This window comes from Maylandia zebra, linkage group LG23 (assembly GCF_041146795.1).
Source record: "Maylandia zebra isolate NMK-2024a linkage group LG23, Mzebra_GT3a, whole genome shotgun sequence".
Classification (NCBI taxonomy): domain Eukaryota; kingdom Metazoa; phylum Chordata; class Actinopteri; order Cichliformes; family Cichlidae; genus Maylandia; species Maylandia zebra.
In genome coordinates, this window is record NC_135188.1 from 33,605,646 (window position 1) to 33,625,742 (window position 20,097).

Sequence of the window (20,097 nt, forward strand, 5' to 3'; positions counted from 1 at the left end):
TCAAAAGCAAACTACAGATTACACACAGAGAGAATGAAGTGTTTTGTAGCATGAATTGATATTTATTGGTTTGGAGAGGAGTCTGTTTCTTTCTTTCTTTCATGTGGTTTTAATAAGTTGTACGACCAACAATGCTGACTTTGTGATTTCAACCACGGGACATACTGTGTCAGTCAACTTCAGTATTAAAAGTACACAGAAGCATCACATCAAGTCCACCTTAACCTTTACAACACCAATGTGGACTAAGTGGCACAAATCAGATACTGAATATTTGAAAGTCTTAAAATCCTTTTCCTGTATCCCATGTCACATTTAGGTGAGCTCTTCGTTGGACCTACTTTTCTTGTACAACAGCATCATGAATTCATCTGAATCGGTTTCCATTCAGTAAGAGAACGTTTGTATTTTCCAGATTCCAACAGATAGCAGACAGTGAAGGCAGCCATGCTCACTGTCCACTTGAGTCTTTGACTACATCCTCATTCTGTGGTAGACTGAGCAGTTCCTGGATCCTCTGCATGTCCTTATTGGTTTCCTCCACCTGAGAGCTCACATTCAAGTTGGAAATCAGCTCATCCGTCAACTGCAAACGGGCTGTCCTTTTATTGAAAACACCAGCTCTGATTAACCAAGAAGCATCAGGATAAAATGACACTTTGTATTTATTTGTGATAGATCTTACCATTCTGCAAGCTTGTGCTCATACAGTTCCCTGCGCTCTCTCCTGCGCCTCTCTCGGATCGTCTCTCCAGTCAGGGACTGCAAGGCAATGACCAGAGCACCAACCGGAATCCTGTGTAGAAGTCAGTGTGTATAACTAACTGTGATGCACACCTTTACACTTTTACACAGATCAGTTCATCAGATAGTCTATGTTGTATAACATAAAACATATCAGATGCCAGTTCAATGGAAGCATCGACCCTGTAATAACTTCCTTAAACAGTTTCTACAGCTGCTGCGGCCCAGCTTCTCCAAACCCTCCGCACTTTCCACTCACACCTCTACGACATGAATAAGGAAACCATAATGGTTAAAGATCTGGAGCGTGATGTGCTTTGCAATTAGCTGCCTGCTTTCATGCCGCCCCTTCTGCCCCAGCTACACCTGGCGTAGCCGTGGCTGGAGCCATTTGCCCACATCAAATGCTCCAGGTGGCTGGCCACTGAAGCAGACAGTGAGAGGAAGAGGAGGAGGGAGCAGTGCTAGTGGAGGGCCAACTGGAAGTATGGCTAAGCCATTATGGAGTTGACCACAGGGATGATCCAAACTAGACCCTCCTCTGTTACACCATCAAAGGCAACACACTCAATTTGCAGTTATACAATCTGCATTTAGCTGTGTGCGCTCAGCTGAAAGGACAAGCGAGGCTAAAGTGGGCCAGGCTGTGAAGATGAGACAGAGGATGAAGCACCTCCAAGTCTACATCAGACCACGGTAGAAGGACACAAGAGGCTGGAATAACACCGATGGTATAAAAGGAGAAGGGCAGCTGCTGCCTTGGCCCGTCTCCTTGGTTCAGTACCCAAAACACTGTCCTCTGTGGTACACGAGTCCCTCTGGCACCACGAGCAGATTTGGAAGGGAGTGGGGAGGAGGAGGGGGGAGGTTCAGCTGGGTGACAGAGGGTTGCTGGGAGGGGCGCAGCTGGCTGCCAGAGTGCTCACTGACTTCGAGCACACAGGCATGAATGTAAATACACACACACATACACGAGAAGGCATGCATGCATGTCAAAAAGTAAATACACAGCATCTGATAATAGAAGTCAGCTCAGTACTGAGGACTGAGCATGTTCTATTACATCAGATGGAAAAAAAGTTTAACATGCACTGTTGGGACTGGAAGTCAAAGAATTCTTGTAGAAGCAGAAGCCAGCCTTACCCCAGCACTGCTCCGATCACCGAGCCCGCTACCAGCCCTCTCAGGCCCAGGTTCAGTCTGAAAAGGCCTACAGTCACAGCTGCTCACATACAGAGTTTCATCATTTCAATGTGCAGGAATTTGTACTGGACATGTTGAAAGAACACTTTTATTGTCAAGCAATAATTAAACATAGATTCTGGGTGTAACTGAACAGACGTGTCACATTTTAATATCATCACATACGGTCCTATTTTAGTGGGCATTTATTATAGAAATAACTGAAAACAATCACAGTTGGAACTACAACCTGCAGGCGCCCTGATCAGATCACGTGACTCACCTCCAGCTGCAACATACTGGCTGACTGCGTCTTTGTCTTGGTACACGGAGAGTCCCGTGCTCACAGAACTACACAGGGAGAGGAAACACACACGATGTTGAGTCAGTGAGGCCAAAACAAACTGACCGAGGTATGCTAGCAATGTTAAAGCACTCGCATCCAATAAACATCTGCACATTGTTTATGTGACATTCAGCATTCTGTGCATTCTCCTGTTATTAATACTCCAGATCCACAAGCTGATTTGACCCCTTGTAAAAGTAACACTACACACACTTTCCTCACATGCTCCACCTGTTTTTTGTTTTTGTTTACCTGAACAAGGTAACTATCACAGCCACTCTCCAGCTCCATCTCCATCCATATCTTATAAACCCCCGGATAGCTGCATTGTGTGCTGAGCGCTGACAGACAGAACAGGCACAGACAGACTTTTACTTTTATTTGCAGCATTATTCTCAATGCTCCACTTCAGACCCCATAAATAATAATTCAATTAAATAAGAAACTATGACATCACAATATTAAAGCTGAACACAGACATCATTCATGGAACATTTGCACCCAAAACCACAGCAGATATGGTTTTAAAGGCACAGATTTCACTTACCACTGCGTCCACACGATTAGTGTATAATTCTGCCTGGCTGACTTGGATATATCTCTCCCTGGCGTGGCGAGCTGCTGGCAAGCCCCCATAGACAAAGCCTGCAAGTGCACCGAGAGCACTGCTGTTTACAACATTGGTGATCTCCTCTGGGTATTTCTGAGTCACACTAAACAGGGACGAGAATTTTCCTTGTAAGTTTAAAGCCAGTAATGAGTGAACTTGTTACATTAGAAGCCATTAGAGCAAAAAGCCATTGAAAACTAAAGGATGCTGCAAGTTTAGTTAAATAATCTTAACTCATCAACTACATGATTCACGATGAATTCGACACCACAGTGTCTACATATACACAAAGACCTTTTCAAAAACACCAAGACACAAACAAGTGAAACAATGTAACAATAAAACTAACTCTCTGTCAAAGAGATCTTTGATGCGCTCCCATCCCGTGCTCGGGAATTCTGGCTTCCCGATGTTTTTCGGGAGGCTGCTGGACGAAGGGATAGCTACAGGAGCAGTACTGGTGAAGGAAGAGGATGATGAGGAGGAGGAAGAGGGCATCTGTGCAGCAGCCACATCAGCTGCGTGAACCCTGGGGAGCAGAAAGCAGAAGAAAGGAGGCCTGGCACGCTGGATGAAGCCCTGCAGTTGGCCGGTGCTCAGCGTGCCCTGAGGGGCTGAATCTGCCAGTCGTCTCTGCAGGGCAACGCTTGTCCTGCGTGGCTCTGGATGCATCACGCTTCAGCTGCTGATGTGCTGCAACAGGGAGAAACACATGGTCACGGGCTGAGACGCCACACTCGCCGCCTCAGCTCAAGCTCCATCCTCAAAACCAAGAGCCTCGAGGCGAATGAAGGCCTGGCAGTGCTGCACAGGCTGTTTGACTAGGCAGCTGTTGAATTCTACAGTCCTATCAACAGAAACTGGGAAAATAGGACTTTTTTCCTCCCCCAACTGTAAAATACACTATTGATCTCTCAGAGCACAAAACCTCAGATCTGCTAATCAGGATGTGTCAACTGCTCCGGGGTCAAAGGTAAAAATAAAAGGTCACAGTGACCTTATTCTGCCTGAGATTTTTTTAACCAGAGCACAAACAGTAAATATATAAGGAAATATTCACATTTATTGAACCATCCACAGTAGAAGAAATAAGATTATGAGTCTGAGTCTGTTTGCACCAAGGCGCGAAACAATCAAGCTGTATTTGAGAGGAAACAATACTATTTTACAATTTTGTTTATCTAAACAATTTGAATGAACCTAACCCTGTATTTTCACTCCTGCTGTAAGACTATGGAGTGGCCACTCAATGACACAAACTCTGATGGCAGCAACTCAGTGCATTCAGGCATGTGGATCCTGACCTGCTGAAGTTCGAACTCAGCATCATAATGGGGAGGAAAGGGTGGTGTGAAAAGTTGTTTCCAGCACCTTTGTGAGTCAATGTCACAAAGAATTGAGGTAGTTTTAAAGGCAAAGTGGGTCCAACACAGTTCTAGCTGTTGTATCCCCTCAGTAGGGAGAAAAATGGCTTTGGTGATTGATTTGATTGTGTTGTTTTAACCCAACAAGGCAGAATATTTTTAATAGCATTTAGGCTGTGTTCATCTGAAATGGGTGTTTGTTTATGCAGAACCTTATACTGAGGACTATTTGGATTATTTCTGGCGAGATTTTATTAATAACAATTAATATATTTTTTTAAAGCCAGTGTGCTGGTGGATAAGTGATGCCACATAACGCTGTCTCTTCATACAGTGCTCCTGTCAGGTCAAACTGTGCATGTGCTGTTGCTCAGGCTAACACAGCAGCAGCACGTTATTTATGACAAACAGCACAGTTTTACGTAACAGCTCCCAAAACGCGACACCGGTTTTCATTGCGGTCGGTTTTATGCTCCTCGTTTGTTCAAACACTGGTGTGCAACAACCCCTCGTATGGTTAGCATGCTGTTAGCCTCTGACACATCACAGCAGGTGCAAAACAACTTACTTGAATCCCTCTGAAATGAACCGCTTGTTTTTACAAAGACGTGCCGTTCCGATTAATGTACGAAAATACAGATATTTGTTTTTCATAATGCCCTTCAGAAGAGCGCTTTACTATAGTTCCCACATAGTCCACCGGCGTCCAAACCTTTCACCCCGGCCAAGACTTACAGCTGAAAGACTTGAAAATAGCGCCGCCTATCGCTGGAGGACTAACACAGTTGCTGTTACCGTTGCTGACACAACCGGGTGGTTTAAGTTTATGATGGGTTATTATTATATAGTTATTTAGTTAAGGGGTAAAACCTTAACTAAATACAGCGGGCACACGTGAATATTATATATACATACATACATGTACAGCAAGAGACAAAAACAAAGACAAAAGCGTGACAAAGACAGTGTTAAAAAGTTTTAACCAGTTTATTGAGATAAAAACAAACACTATGACCAGACACATCATCTCAGCTTCTTTTTTTCCTCAAATAACCGAATACTACAACATATTCAACATGATCATGTATCAGTTACATCATCTATAATGTCTTGATTTCAAGGCAGCTTTATCAGAAATGGTAAACAAAGTGGTTACTCTGAATATTATTGCTCACTGCTGGCACTTTGTGTAAAAGAAAGTGTCCTTCTGTCTATGTTCTAAAATCGATGGCGGTGAAATGTAGACTGATATAGCTAATGATTTGCATTCCGGTTATCATGAAACTTAGTAAAAGTCTAGAGTTTTTCCAGTTGCCCAGTAGAGGGCAGTGTAACAAAACTTATCTTTAGCAAAGCTTTGCAATCAACTTCACTGGTGGCAAAGAAGAAACTCTACTACCACATGATCCTCACCAGTTTTAGCCACTACTTTAATGTCTGGTAGGTGGACTACACATTATTTTCTGTACTGAACTGTACTAAACATAGATTCATTTAATATCAAACTATTTGTTGTTCATTAAATTTTTCCAACATGGTAAACCTGGTATCCTTAACTACCACTTAATAATTACACATCTTTTGTAAATATCTGAACACCTGTCGTCCATTTCCATTACAGCTTTCAATGACTTAAAGACAGGAATGCATTATATTTCCATTATGATCCTTTCCTGGAGAATTAAAGTTTTAGTTTCAATAAAAACAACTGTCAGACCAATCTAGGAGCCCATCAGTAGGAGTAATTGCTCTTTTGCTCTCTACATGGACAAGTTACCTGCATGCAACCAAAGTTTGCTCAAAAACCCAGATCTACAACTGGACAACAAAACACAAACCAGAAAGCTTCTAGTACCAAAATTCTTGCCTCTCGCCTACAGAGTCTAAATATTCACATGTAATCTAGTTATAAAAGTTACTCCCAAACTGATATCCACCAACAATCCCTTGGATTTTCCTTTACATATACCCTTTACATTATGATTTCCACTAACCTTGATAATGTCACTATAATATAATCAAAATAACAATCACAGCTATAACTTTTTGACAAATAAAAATAAACTGATGTATAAAATAATGGATTGCCTCTTTAGTGGCTTAAAACATGCGTTATAGTTACGCACTTGTGCTGGTTAGATGGATAACAGGCGCAAAAACAGTCGTCACATCTGGAAGTACTGAACTCATCAAACCAGAGTGATCAGTAAGGACTTTGGCACATAAGCCCCCTAGTGGCACCTGAAGATTCTTGCATTGCATTCTTGTGAAAGATTCTTTCACAAGAATGCATTGATTGAGGGATCCTTAGTGTAATCTTGCAAATGCTGGCTCTTTTAGAGAGACGTGTCAGTCACGTGATCTGATGGAGGAATATACACCACAGAGAAACAGTGTGCACACTTTCCCCCTCTTTCAAAAGATACTGATAGAATCTTGTGGGCACAGATTAATTACTGGCAGCATCTACAGTCAGCTGCTTGTACAGCTGTGTAATCTAAGCCCACTAACTGGTGGACATGTGGGTCATTGTGTGGTCCACACTGGTCTCAAACACTGTAATAAACACAAATATATGAAGACAGCGTTAAAGCGTCAGACTTCAGATCAGTAAATAAAACCAGAATACTAACAACATGACACAGTGCTGCTTGAAAAGAAACCGTACACCCTGGTTCAGTTACAGTCAGAATCTTCACAGTCTGGTCCCACACAGTCTGTCTTACAGCTCTGTTTTGCTGGCTCGGTGGACTATCTGGTTGTAGCTGTTCTTTCTTTGGGGTTTGTAGGTGAGAAGCTGGCTGAACATGGTCAGAAGTCTTTCCCAGTAGCAGGAAACATCTTCCATTTGCAGGTGGTTGAGGATGAATTCCTTCCCCCTGTAGAGAGGTTGGGAAGCAGAAAAGTCACGTGATGCTGGGAGAAGGTTATCGCAGCTACTCCTGCTCAATCATGAAGTTCTGATCTCTCACCTTGTAGCCATTTCCTGCGCGATGGCATCGTTCTCTTTAACAAACTGGAGCAGCTCCCTGAGGACACAGAGTGCAGACACATTTATATTTGCAAATTCTTCCTTACTTGGCAAATAGTACTCCTGGGCGTGCATAGAATAGAGATATTTCAAAATAAAACATGAAATAAAATAACAAATAGAGTTTGAGAGCTCACTTTAAAATCCCCATCCAGCCTTCTTGTCAAGCTCTCTGGTTTGCTACAAGCTATTAATTGTTTCACCAGCTTGTTGGCATTTATCCAAACGCTTTGGCTTGAAATATACAGTCAGCGTATCGCTATATGTTCACGGATGCAATTAAAATGTGTAAATTTGCACATTTACCTATATAACAAATTATTATTGTGTGTCATCAGGTTTAAATTGTCAAAGCTGGTTGTAAATACGTTCCTTTGTTCTATAAAAGGAATATAAAAGGCCTCACATTTTTAAATTGGACAACAGACAGAAGGCTACACACACACTGTATAAAGACTCTTTTTTTCCTCCATCCACGAACACAAGCTGCCATCTTCTTTTCTAAACCAAAGGGACGTCTTAACAAATACATTTAAACAACAAAACTAACGATGCACACACAGACTTCATCCACACGTCTGAGGACTAGAGATGTCACGATACCACTTTTTTATGTCCGATACCGATATCATAAATTTGGATATCTGCCGATATGAATCCGATATAGTGTATTTTTAATCAATAAAACTGTTTTTTTAATATCTTGCTGCATTTTGTATAAGTTCATACTGAAGTTTAAAAAAAAACAAAAAAACACTAAAGCTATACCACAGCCACAGCCGCTCTATCACGTGACGCATACTGCTCGACGTGCTAAGGTTATGAGCTGAGTTACGCCGTGTTGCAAGTTTTGTGAGGTGCTTTCGTGATATTTAATGGATCGGATTACATTTTTTATTTCTCTCCGATATCCGATCCAGTAATTTAGGTCAGTATCAGACCGATACCGATAGTAATATCGGATCAGTCCATCTCTACTGAGGACACAAGCTGACCTACCTGAGATCCGACAGATCCTGCCTGACTGGGATGTAGTGGACCCAGGGCTTGAGCTGAGGGTAAAAGAATTCCTGCCATTCGTCTCCCACGTGAAACACCAAGGAGCCGCACAGGAAGAGATGTTTGAAGCGAAAACTTGCTGCCACACCACGGAAGTTGAACAAATACCTGCAGGAGATTGGAAAGAAGTCATCCGTTAGACTGCATGGCACAACAAAGCTGCTGTAAACTCAGCTATAAGACATGTCTTTATAAATGCTACTTTTGGCTGTTCTCATGCCACGAGGGTGTCGCCACAGCACCTGCAGCTCAATCCTTCTGTTTGCAATGAGCAGCCAATCAGAAGGAAGGTGGTTTAAAGAATTGGAGCTAAAAAGCCTTGTTTCAGACAGGTCTGCCTTTCATTTTATCCTCTAAGGCCCAGGATTTCAGGAGGATCATTCTGATTTGTAGATCACACAGAGCTGGGAAAGAGTATAATGGTTCCTCTTTAAATATGAATGAAATACAGGCAAAGTCAAGAGAATGAGCTCACTTGTATTTGCAGTGATCTACCAGGGGAATTTCCTTGGCAGGGGGTCTCCCAAGAGTATCCTAAAACACAGCAAATACAAAAAAAGTCATTTAAAGTCAGTCTGATGGATTCCACTGTAAAAGTGACTAATATGTCCTATAACAATGAAATGATCGTATATAAGCAGGATCAATTTAAAAAGAATCTTACTGATTTCAGATTATTGCAAAAGTCTGTGAGCTCAGTGTGGTGTGGTGTCAGTGTGATTGACCTTCTCAGACTTCCAGGCTTGGTTCTTTGTATATTCTGCATCTACCAGCTCTGGAGCTTCTCTGGACAGAAGGATGAGAGGGTCGCGCTCAGGGCTGGTTCTACCAAAGAAAGAGCACAGTCCAGAAGACATGATTTAGGGTCCTACAGCTAGCTACACATATGATGTAAATGTATATGAAAAGAAAAAGAATAAAAAGAATTTCCATAGAGAGTTACACAAAGTGAACATCTTCACAACACTGACCTGGAACCTCTGAAAAATCCTTTAGACTCTTTCTTCTTCCATGGCCACTGTGCTGCAGAGCTAAAACACAACACATTATTAGCAGTAGTACTATTAGAAATGTTGTACGTTAAAATCAACATTTTTTATTTAATATAGAAAAGAGTGAAGATATTCTTTTAATAAGGATATGAAAAGGGACCACCTAAATGAATTCAAAGTATGGAGAACAACAGGAACAGCTCATGATCCGAGCCATACCACATCATTGTCAAACACGGTGGGAACATTGTGATGTCATCAGTATGGCTACCAGTGGAACACCAGTGTTCATTGATGGGACTGCTGACAGAAGCAGCAGGATTCCTCCAAATGCTGGAATATTATTATATTTAAGATTATGGTAGTTTGTCCAATTCACTTTGAGCTTCAAAAAATGCAGGACTGTGTATAAAAGTGACCGCAATTTCTAAATTACATTTCTAATTTCTTCAGTGCACATAATTGGACAATGGTCCAAACTGTATGTTCACTAGTCAGCTCCTCCCCTCACTAAAGTGCAAACCTTACTTTTTAAGGTCATCCCTCATCAGATCCCATCTTCCCAGTCCGGTGGGGTAAATGGGCCACACAGCAGGTCCGCCTTCCCAAAATGTCCATGCTGGGTACATGATGTCGTTGTAGTCTGAGGTCTACTTAAAAAACAAACATCCACATTTCAAGAACACTTACTGCACTTAATAATAGTAATAACACATCCATGTGTACCTCAAAAACACTGCCCACATTCTGACCTTACTGAAAGAGAAGACTGGCAGGGTTGGCTGCACCCAGTTGGGGACTTGAGGGTAGTCTCTCACATTTACAACCATCTCTAAGTCAGGCAGCTTGTCAATCACCTCCAGTATGAAGTGCTCCACCCCACTGCACCTGAAAACAGGGAAGTGGCCCACATCATGTCATCGATACAACTACCTGATGTTCAGACAAGTAACAATGACTTGTATCTGATCAGTTTCTAAAAATCACACCAGGTCCTGCTTTACCTAGCAGGGAACATGCAGTTTTGCTCCCTGTACAGCTTGTGTCCAATGATCTGGTAGTGGGTTCCCACTCCTCTCTGAACCGTAGCAGCCATGACATCCTGTGAAATCCCCCCTTTAAAGGTCTGCAAGTCATGCTGTAGGACACTGAGACAGACGGCAAAGTTCATATTATGCTTTAACTTACACAATGGGAATGAAGCAGTAAACATGCATGTGATCAGTATGTCAGATACTATACGTAGATCTGACACTTATTTCATAATAAAGAGGTTTCTAACAGAATGATCTTTTGCCTGGATTCAGTTCATATGCAAGAAAGATAAAGTGCACCAACCTTAGGTGGCAGCTACAGTTGACAGGTTCACATGGAGTGTACCCTTTAACAGTATCCGATATCCTTTCTTTAACTTTCTTCCACTGGTTGCCTGAAACATCACATATAAATGGAGATTTTGCTATTTTGTATCACATTTAATAGAGTCAAAATCATTCAGTAGGTCACAAAAGAGCCCAGCATCTAAAAAGAACTGCAGGCCTCACTTGACTCAGTTAAAGTCAGTGTTCTTGATTCAACGGGAAGAAAGCGAGTGGGCAGAAATGGCTCATTGCTGTAATTGATGGAACCATAAATTCTGCTCTCTACCAAAAGATCCTGAGTGACAATGTCTGGCTGAAGCACACCTATGCAGCAGGACAATGATCCAGTACACACCAGGAAGCAGGAAGTGTTGTTTGCCAGTCTGCCAACAAAGGAAATATTTAGGGAAGAACAGACGTGTTATTTTTAATGTATTGTATCTAACCAGATTCGCAGCTGCCTGTATGCCCTTTTTGTTTTCAGTCCCTTTTACTAATAACAGTTCAGATGTTCATTATTAATTTTAAAAAAATCTACAACACAGATGTGTGTGATATTAAATTTGAAGAAACTTTGAAATATGAGTGGACACCTCGATTGTGCTGTTAAAGTTTGTAGCATATTACAATCTTAGGCTTTATAAGGGCTTTACAAGGGCTTTATAAGGGGCTGAGAGCTTACTTTTGAGCTTCCCTTTGCTTAAGCCAGAGCATTTGCGCAATCCGTTAAGAGTCAACACACGTCGATGGAGTCTAAAGAACAAGGGAAAACCTACACGCGCGGCTGTTTCGCAGTTTGCAAGTCTCTAATTTACATAGAATCAATGTATTTGTGTAGGTTAGGTTTTTTAGAGCAAGCAGACCATACAGGTTAACAGCACTTCAAGTAACTCCTGCACGAAAACACTCTGTCATGTAATGGCTCGACTATAAATTATCGTACTGAATGTGAGTGTGAGAGAAAGAGCAAACTCTTACCCATCATTCATACCAACCTAAAAGTTAGCTGCTGGGCTAGTTAGCTAACACCGGTGAATTGATGGTTGCCTATAGCACCAGAAGTCATCTTAAAGAGCGACGGACAAATAAAAGCTCACTAGTTCTTTTTTTATAACAAATTCAAAAGGCGTAGGTGTTTAAAAATAGATTACCTGAAGCACCAGCCAAACACGCGTGAAAAACTTTCACTACTATTAAAATCCTCCACAACCAAAACCACTCCATTTCCCCTCTATCCTCCAGCTTTGTCTGACGAGGAGAATCTGCGCCGTTGTTATCTGCGGTCCGCTACTTCTGGCTGGGTTACAGTCATTACGGTAATGCTCGCAGTGAAATTCATTTGTTCGTTACCGTAAAGCTTAAAACACTGAGGGATTGTTGGTCTCAAATCTTCAGTTTAATAGATAGATAGATAGATAGATAGATAGATAGATAGATAGATAGATAGATAGATAGATAGATAGATAGATAGATAGATAGATAGATAGATAGATAGATAGATAGATAGATAGATAGATATTAGAAAGTTATTTACAACATAAGGCATGATTTTCAAACGTACAAACACTGCCACATAGGTAATGACGTTACTGATTTAGTGGTTGATAAAATCACGAGTTTATTTCAAGGGCATGAACAGCATCCTCATGAATTATTATCCGTCAAATGTGCTCAATATAATGAGTTTCTCCATCACAGAGAGAAAAGGAGGAGGAAAGAGACCCTCCTGAGATTTGGGCAGTAAGTGACAGAGAGAGGAAGAGACAGAAGACAGGTGGAGAGGGAGAGCTATCAAAAGAGGGCAATAAAAAGAAGCAGGGTGTCCAGTGAAATATTAGACAGAGTATTTCAGATTTGCTGGAGATATAATAGAGATCAAATCTGTGGATGAATTGCAGATCTCATTCATAGCCAATTTCTTCAAGTTTGGTCTTGAGAGGATCTTGGATTTTTATTTTTTATTTTTTTGCAAACACATCCACACCTGAACAAAAATGCAACACATGTGGCTCTCTCTTCTATCTGGCCTCTGCCTTAACCTGGTTTTCCTTTGCAGTGCCGAGGAAGGTCTAGAGTTCCCCAATTTTGACGGGAAAGACAGGGTGATGGACATCAATGAGCGCAACTACAAAAAGGCTCTGAAGAGATATGACCTGCTGTGCCTGTTCTACCACGAACCTCTGCCGGCCAACAAGGGTCTTCAGAAGAGGTTCCAGATGACAGAGCTGGTGCTGGAGGTGAGAAACTGGTTGAGGTTGGGTATGTGTCACAGACTGCAGGGCAAGTGGCTCGGTGATGATATTCATTGTGTGTTATAAAATGGAGTTAACTGTGAAAGGAAAGTGAGAAATGTGGAAGTATAATGATGTAATCTACTTTTTTATAGAGTTTTTTTTTTCACATTTTGATAAGCATTAAACAGAAAGGCTAACTCATGTGGTTCAGGCGTTATGCTCCATAAAGAATTCTTTCTGATGATGAATTATAACATAAAGTGCCTTCTCTGCTTGAAAAATTAGATTTGGGAGAAGCAGTTATTAGGATTGCTGATTCGTTTTGTGTTTATTGACCAGTTGATCAACAGTTGCTTTGTGGTAAAAAATCACATTTCCAGAAGCCTTAGCAGTACTTAGCATTCTAACATACTAAACATATTGCCTATGAGGATGATGGTATTCGTATTTAGGCCAAAGACCAATATAGAGCCTCACACATTAGCTCTGTAGCTTTAGACCACATTGGATAGGCAAAAAAATATATCCCAAGGTGAATGTTAATCCCTGTTAACCCTATTCCTGACTCTAAGGGGGTCACTAGCGATCTGCTGGATGTTACTATCATGAAGCTTCATAAACAATGAACTGGTTTTGAAAACTCTTTGCAAAATTCATTGCTCCTGAGTTTTTCAGGTTTGCAAATACCTGGAAGCTATGGGAAATGTATCACCACTGATCAAAGAAGACATGAGGAAATGAGAGATGGATCTGTTGTGGCATACCGGATGCTGAGCTATAGCTCAAATCCCTGCAGATTACATTCTGCCATGCAAAGTAATCACTGATACTTTCCGTTCTAGGAGAAATCAGACAGCGACTGCCCCATGTTTCCTCTGTCTTCTTGAAGTATAGACTCTCTCCTTAGACTGGATCTATGTTTTACCTGTGCACACTCTTAACTGGCAAGCAGTCCTTTTAATCCCATTTTGTGCTCTCCGCTGTGGTTTACATATATCCAGGGATTGTTTCTAGGTCATTTTGTTAATTATAGCTTGTTCCCAATTCTCTTTACTACCTTCCTTTGAACTAGAAATCAGAAGATTTGCTCTCACACTCCTTTCCTTCTCATCTTGGAGGCATTTTTTATTTGTTAGTATTCACCTTTGGCAACATTTTCAGTTTCACATTTCTGTCATGTTTCGTGCACTCTTGGAAAGCAGAAATACACAAAGTAAACCCCCTCCTCAGTGGTTTTCTAAATCTGTTATCCTTCCTCAACAACTGCAAGCTGAAAGGCAAGCAGTCCTGACTCACAGCTTCCTCCTAACAAGAAAACTCCACAGGGGGCTCTCAGTACACAGACATCTTGGTAATGAAAAGATGTATTGACGAAGACGGCTGCAGCTGTGGATGTCGGCTCAAGTACACAGCATAGAAGTCAGAGCTAAATCAAAGCAATGAGGGTGTTCACACCAGTGTTTCTTATCTCAAGGTTTACTTACCAGGTGGTTTTAGTCCACACATGTCCACACTGTACAGTTTTATTTAAAAGTCAAATAAAAAGTCACCAACTATTATTTAATTTACCAGCTATGCTCTTGCGTCTTGCTCCCAGTTGCCAACACTGGTGTTTTATTGCACCTATTTCAGTGTCGAAGCCCCTAAACTGACCAAAAGCCTCCCACCAAGAGGAAGTACTTTCTGGCTACTTGGACAACAATATCCTGAAGGTCACTATGAAACTTGACCCAGATTTGTACTTAATATTGACCTAAACCATAATCTTTTCCTAACCTAAATAACAAGGTTTAAATCTCAATCTGCTGCTGTTAGTATGGCTGAGGGTGTCACATGTGTTTGTTTGTATATGCATAACTCCTTACCAATCACGATGGTGACCTCTGTGATTTTAGAAAAGAGACAACATTTAGAACACGATGAAGAGATTTCAGAACATGAGGTATTTTGCCATTACTGGATAGGACAGTGCAGAAAGTAGACAGGAAGCTGGAGAGAAAGTGAGGGGGATGACATACAGGAAACCGTCTGGGACAGACGAGTAGGCCGGGGTTTGACGAGCTGCTCAACCAGGTGAGCTATAACAGCACTCTCAAGTCAGAATGTGGCAGGTGAGTTTGAAGATGAGGATGAGACAATCAGCTTCAAAACAATGGTCCATCCTGTATGACTGCCAACTTGTTGCAACAAGGCCCGACACAAAGAGTGAACATTAAATCTCATTTTTAACGTTTCATCCTAGATGCCATTCAGAAAATCATCCTGATTAGGTGATGTTCCTGATCTAGGTTTTTTTTTAAGTGTGTTTTATAGAGTATTTTAATAGAGTCACAATACTGAATGAGTTGTTGTTCTTGAACACAGCTTACAGCTCAAGTCCTGGAGAACAAAGACATCGGTTTTGGAATGGTGGACTCCCAGAAGGATGTCAAAGTGGCCAAGAAACTGGGTATGTACTGCATCTGTGTTGCTCTTGGCTTATCCACTCCTATGGGTTTCTTATACCATTTTACTAGTAATGTATTGTTTTGAAAGTGTTGGATCTGTTGTCTAAATAGGACTGGAGGAGGTGGGCAGCTTGTACGTGTTCAAGGACGACCGTGTGATTGAGTTTGACGGGGAGCTCTCAGCAGACACTCTGGTGGAGTTCCTGTTGGATGTGAGTAGTAAAATCTGATGCTTTTCAGACGGCAGTTACATTACCCACAAAAACAATCAGTCTTAGCCTCGTTAATTAGTTGAATCCCTAACATATCACAACTGCAACATCAATAAGCTCTTCAACAACACACACATTTTAGTAACCGTCATCTGTACCTCATATAAAAAAATGCACTGTAAACTAAGTTATCAGAAAAGTTAAGGCAGCGACACAACTGCTACAGGTCCCTTTTGATTAGAGTTAAATCTCATATACTTTTGATGATCTAACTGATTTTTCATTCACATTTCCCACAGGCTAAGATAAATTACCATAATATTAAAAGTAATGAGTTAATATAAAACTCCCTTTTACTCAACATTGTTGGAGTTCTTTTTGTAAACATAAGAAGGTTCTGCCTTACTTTTGTTGTGCAAAAGTTTAGTGGAGACAGATTAAAGTTTGCAGAACTCACTAAGAAGCCTGTGCCATCTACTCAGGCTAAGCAATAGCTTAACAAGCCCCTTCACTCATGGCATCACAGCTTCTGTCTATCTAATATGGATCAAATATCTATTACGCACAATTAGGTCGACGCACTAATAATTTTGCCAAATAATAGCATCTTAGTCAAATCTATAAGCTCTGGAATCCTAGAGCTTTTTCTTCTAATATCATAGCATCCACTCAGTAAGCTGTATTATTAAAAGACAAGTGCGAGCTAGAGCTGACTAATAGATTTCCTTTGGTTTTTGCTTTTACTGCTCTTCCTGCAGGTTTTTTTTTTTACTCTCTTTATTACTGCATGTGCAATATTCTCTACATTAATTCAGTCCTATTGACTATCAGCACATGCACACATTCACATTTAAACAATGCAACTGACGACAGAGAAATGTTACCTTTAAGAGGTGATTACTACCTCAAAATAGTGCAATTTGTTAAAAAACAAGAACTCCAATTTAAAAATATGAAAACTATTTTTAATTAATTTGAGCATTTCGGTTTACACGGCATATTGCACAAGATATGTATTTTAAAAGAACAGTGAATAGGGCCTTAATTGGGCCCCTGCTTCCTGATACATTTACTTCATTTTTATCTAAACTACACACTTTAAAGTTTTTAGGACTGCATCATGCACAAGTTCAGCATTATTGCTTTGCATTGATTATTGACTGACATGTATATACCTTCCAAGGTAGGTTTAGCGCAACAGTTACTTTTAGGTAACAGTACCCTGTATTTCAACTCTGTTAGGTGGATTATATTACCATGGCATGAGCCAAGCTAGCTGTTTGCTATCTTCAGTGCTAATGCTAAGCTAATCAAAGCGGCATGTAATTATGAGTCCACATTAAACAAAAGTGCATGAGACTGGAACTGATCCAACTATACCAAACTGATTAAGTTACCTAAGTAATGACTAACATGTTTTCCTTCTGTGTTATACTGCTCCTTAGGTGTTGGAGGACCCAGTAGAGATGATCAATAATGCCATGGAGGTGCGAGCCTTTGAGAGGATGGAGGAAGACATCCGCCTCATTGGTTATTTCAAAGGAGAAGATTCATGTTAGTTTAGCATCAAACTCATATGTCAATATAATAATAACAACAATAATAATAATGGATTGTATTTATATAGCACTTTTCGAGACCCTGGAAGCGCTTTACAATTCTACTATTCATTCACTCTCTCTTTCAGTGTACCATAAAGTTGTTTTATTGTGCTTCAGACATGTTAATGGACTATAGAGGTTGATGGAGATATATTTCGTATAGCCTTACTGGCTGCTAAATGAAAACCTGATTCTAGACTTTGCTAGTCTCACTCAGTCTCATGACAGCCTTTAAATAGCTTCTGGCTCCTCGTCTAATAGGTCAAACTGCAATTATAGTTCTTCTCACAAAAAAAGGAGAAAAAGTGAGGCAGGGAAGATACTATCTGGCCAATACGACGGTGGCACAAATTTTCATTATGAAGCCTATTTCTGTCCAGATATAGGTCGGTCCCTGGCGGTGACCTTGTTGGGAAGAGAACTAGGATCGTGTTACAAGTTTATAAAACTGTATTAAGGGAAAGTTGGTTACTGGGATGAAGATACCAGAATCTGATGAGAAATTGAATGAAGAAGCCTTTCACTTCTTGCCTTTCTCATCACACCATCACTATAGAATGTCACTGCTGAACTTGAGCTTTTGTTCTTGTCAATCTCTCTCAAATTTATTTCCAGCTCTCATTTTTGTTTTTGTTTTTTAGATTTCAAGGCTTTCCAGGAAGCCTCAGAGCGGTTTCAGCCTTACATCAAGTTTTTTGCTACATTTGATAAATCTGTAAGTCTTAACAGAAAATATACTACACTGTACTTTGTTTTACAGTAACATGCACCATAATTACTTAAAACACACTAACCATAATAAATTAGAATATTGACTTAATTAAATGCAACTTAATTTCTGTGTGTAAATAACAAGTAGCTTGTTAGCTTACTTTTGCAAAAAGCTAGCATGGCTATATTCAAATGCATCAAAGTCTAGCTGCTAGCAGCTCTGAAATTCACTATTTAGCGCACTACATAGCATGTCACCTGTTGTTTAAAGTATGTAAATTAATGTTAGTGTTTGTTTTTTGTTAAATCTGATCTCTTAGGCTAGCTGTTTCCAATCTTTATCTTCACATCGCTCCTCAAATATACGTTTCTGAAAAAGACTGGAGATAGCTAATTTAGTTGAAACTCTTGATTAATGAGCTTCACTTCAAACATTAAAAAAAAAACATGAAAACCACCCCTAAAACATTGAAGTGACATCTTGGCATTTAACTTTTTTTTTAAGGTAGCCAAACATCTTTCCCTAAAGATGAATGAAGTTAATTTCTATGAGCCATTCATGGAGGAGCCGGCCATCGTGCCTGGAAGACCTCTATCCGAGATAGACATTGTTGAATATGTAACCCAGCACAGAAGGTTAATGTTATTTATTTTTTTCAAGTTTTATTAAAAAAACTTAAAATTTCAAGCATTTCTTTGTGTGAGATTTAATACAAATGTGCTTCTTACAGAGCTACTTTGAGGAAGCTCCGGGCTGAGAATATGTTTGAGACATGGGTGATTGTTTGGTCTTATTAGAGCAGATGAAAGCAGAAATTACATAGTATACAAGCACTTTCTTTAAATGTATTGAAGCCAACGTTGAATTCAAGCTACTAATTACTCTAAATCTTTAAATTCTTCCCATCTGTAGGAAGATGATATGGATGGAATACATATTGTTGCCTTTGCTGAGGAAGAAGATCCAGGTGTGCAGCTGTAATTCAGAGCTTTTTATTGTTTAACATTACACTTATTTTTCTTGATTAGAAACTGGAGTTGAGTTCAGATAACTTTGTTGTCTCTTCCTTAGATGGCTATGAGTTCCTAGAAATCCTGAAAGATGTGGCCAGAGACAATACCAACAACCCAGAGCTGAGTATTGTCTGGATCGACCCTGATGACTTCCCTCTGGTTCAGTCTTCCTGTTTAACCAAATAGTTTTTAAAATGATCCCTTATAAACAATTTCTACACAGGAAAATTCTACCATTGTTTAAATGCAGAAAATGTCTGAAGTTAGCTTGGTTTATCTTGTCCTGACAGTTGACCACTTATTGGGAAAAAACCTTTAAGTTGGACCTGTTTAGACCTCAGATTGGTGTGGTCAATGTGACAGATGTAAGTAAAATATCAAACTCTAAGAAAACACCAAAATAAAGACTTTAAAGACATTAAATGTTGTGGTTCTCTGTTTTCCAGGCAGATAGTGTCTGGCTGGACATGTCCAATGATGAGGACCTGCCCACTGCAGAGGAGCTGGAGGACTGGATAGAGGATGTCCTGTCAGGGAGGGTGAACACGGAGGACGACGATGAGTCCGCTGATGAGCCCGAAAACCCTGACAGCTACATCACGGAAGACAGCGATGAAATTCATGACCTAGATGAAGGAGATAATGACGATAACTACAACTGACCCTCAAAGCTTTATATCCGTGCAGATCAGACCTGAACTAGCTTGGAACATCAGAATATGAGATTGTAGACGAATTCAGATGTCTCTCTTTTTTCCTAATGACTTTAAAAATGCTAAATTAAACAAATTCTAAAACATAGATGGTGTAGATGTTAGATGTTTTTGACTATGGTTGTAAAACCAAAGTAACAAATTAAGAGATGCTAAGACATCCCATGAAGCTGACAGGAATTATTCAGTACATTTTTGTGTGTTTCTGACTCATGACACGTAGTGATTTGACCCGCATTTTTAAAATACAACAACAAAAAATTATTTTTAGCAACTTTAAGGTTTACGTGACCAAGATAGCAATGGCAACTTCTGAGTGTATGCATGTCTGTGAAAATAAATGTCAACCATTAAAGCTCAAACTTTTTATTGTGACTCAATGTGTTAATATTATTTTATAAATATAAGATTTGCCTCAAGCATGCAAACACATGCATATCCTTCAAAGTTGTGTCCTCTACCAGAGGCCTGGGAGC

The 20,097-nt window shown here is 40.3% G+C and overlaps 3 protein-coding genes across 4 annotated transcripts; 1 reads left to right on the forward strand and 2 right to left on the reverse strand.

Annotated features, from left to right (window-relative positions):
- Positions 1–39: 39 nt before the first annotated feature.
- Positions 40–4,994, reverse strand: timmdc1 (translocase of inner mitochondrial membrane domain containing 1). The gene is made up of 8 exons (XM_004573258.4): positions 4,815–4,994; positions 3,232–3,575; positions 2,820–2,985; positions 2,525–2,613; positions 2,210–2,277; positions 1,888–1,966; positions 686–796; positions 40–602 (listed from the first exon to the last, which is right to left on the reverse strand). Exons 2-8 carry the CDS (start codon positions 3,552–3,554, stop codon positions 452–454), a joined length of 987 nt encoding a protein of 328 aa, XP_004573315.2. The 5' UTR covers positions 3,555–3,575; positions 4,815–4,994; the 3' UTR covers positions 40–451.
- A 220-nt stretch (positions 4,995–5,214) lies between these two features.
- On the reverse strand, positions 5,215–12,001 carry poglut1 (protein O-glucosyltransferase 1). 2 transcript variants are annotated; one of them, XM_076880328.1, is made up of 11 exons: positions 11,841–12,001; positions 10,667–10,757; positions 10,333–10,476; positions 10,081–10,216; positions 9,857–9,978; positions 9,308–9,367; positions 9,062–9,161; positions 8,812–8,870; positions 8,277–8,444; positions 7,219–7,275; positions 5,215–7,125 (listed from the first exon to the last, which is right to left on the reverse strand). In XM_076880328.1, the coding sequence occupies exons 1-11, from the start codon at positions 11,911–11,913 to the stop codon at positions 6,969–6,971; spliced, it is 1,167 nt and encodes a 388-aa protein (XP_076736443.1). In that variant the 5' UTR covers positions 11,914–12,001; the 3' UTR covers positions 5,215–6,968. The 2 variants fall into 2 exon arrangements, with proteins under 2 accessions (XP_076736443.1, XP_076736444.1); XM_076880329.1 differs by lacking the exon at positions 11,841–12,001 and adding an exon at positions 11,685–11,805.
- A 406-nt stretch (positions 12,002–12,407) lies between these two features.
- LOC101486104 (calsequestrin-2-like) lies at positions 12,408–19,983 on the forward strand. Its single transcript, XM_012925320.3, has 11 exons — positions 12,408–12,926; positions 15,288–15,372; positions 15,482–15,582; positions 17,028–17,136; positions 17,825–17,898; positions 18,400–18,530; positions 18,626–18,671; positions 18,808–18,862; positions 18,967–19,067; positions 19,199–19,273; positions 19,355–19,983. Exons 1-11 carry the CDS (start codon positions 12,684–12,686, stop codon positions 19,568–19,570), a joined length of 1,236 nt encoding a protein of 411 aa, XP_012780774.1. The 5' UTR covers positions 12,408–12,683; the 3' UTR covers positions 19,571–19,983.
- Positions 19,984–20,097: the final 114 nt, after the last annotated feature.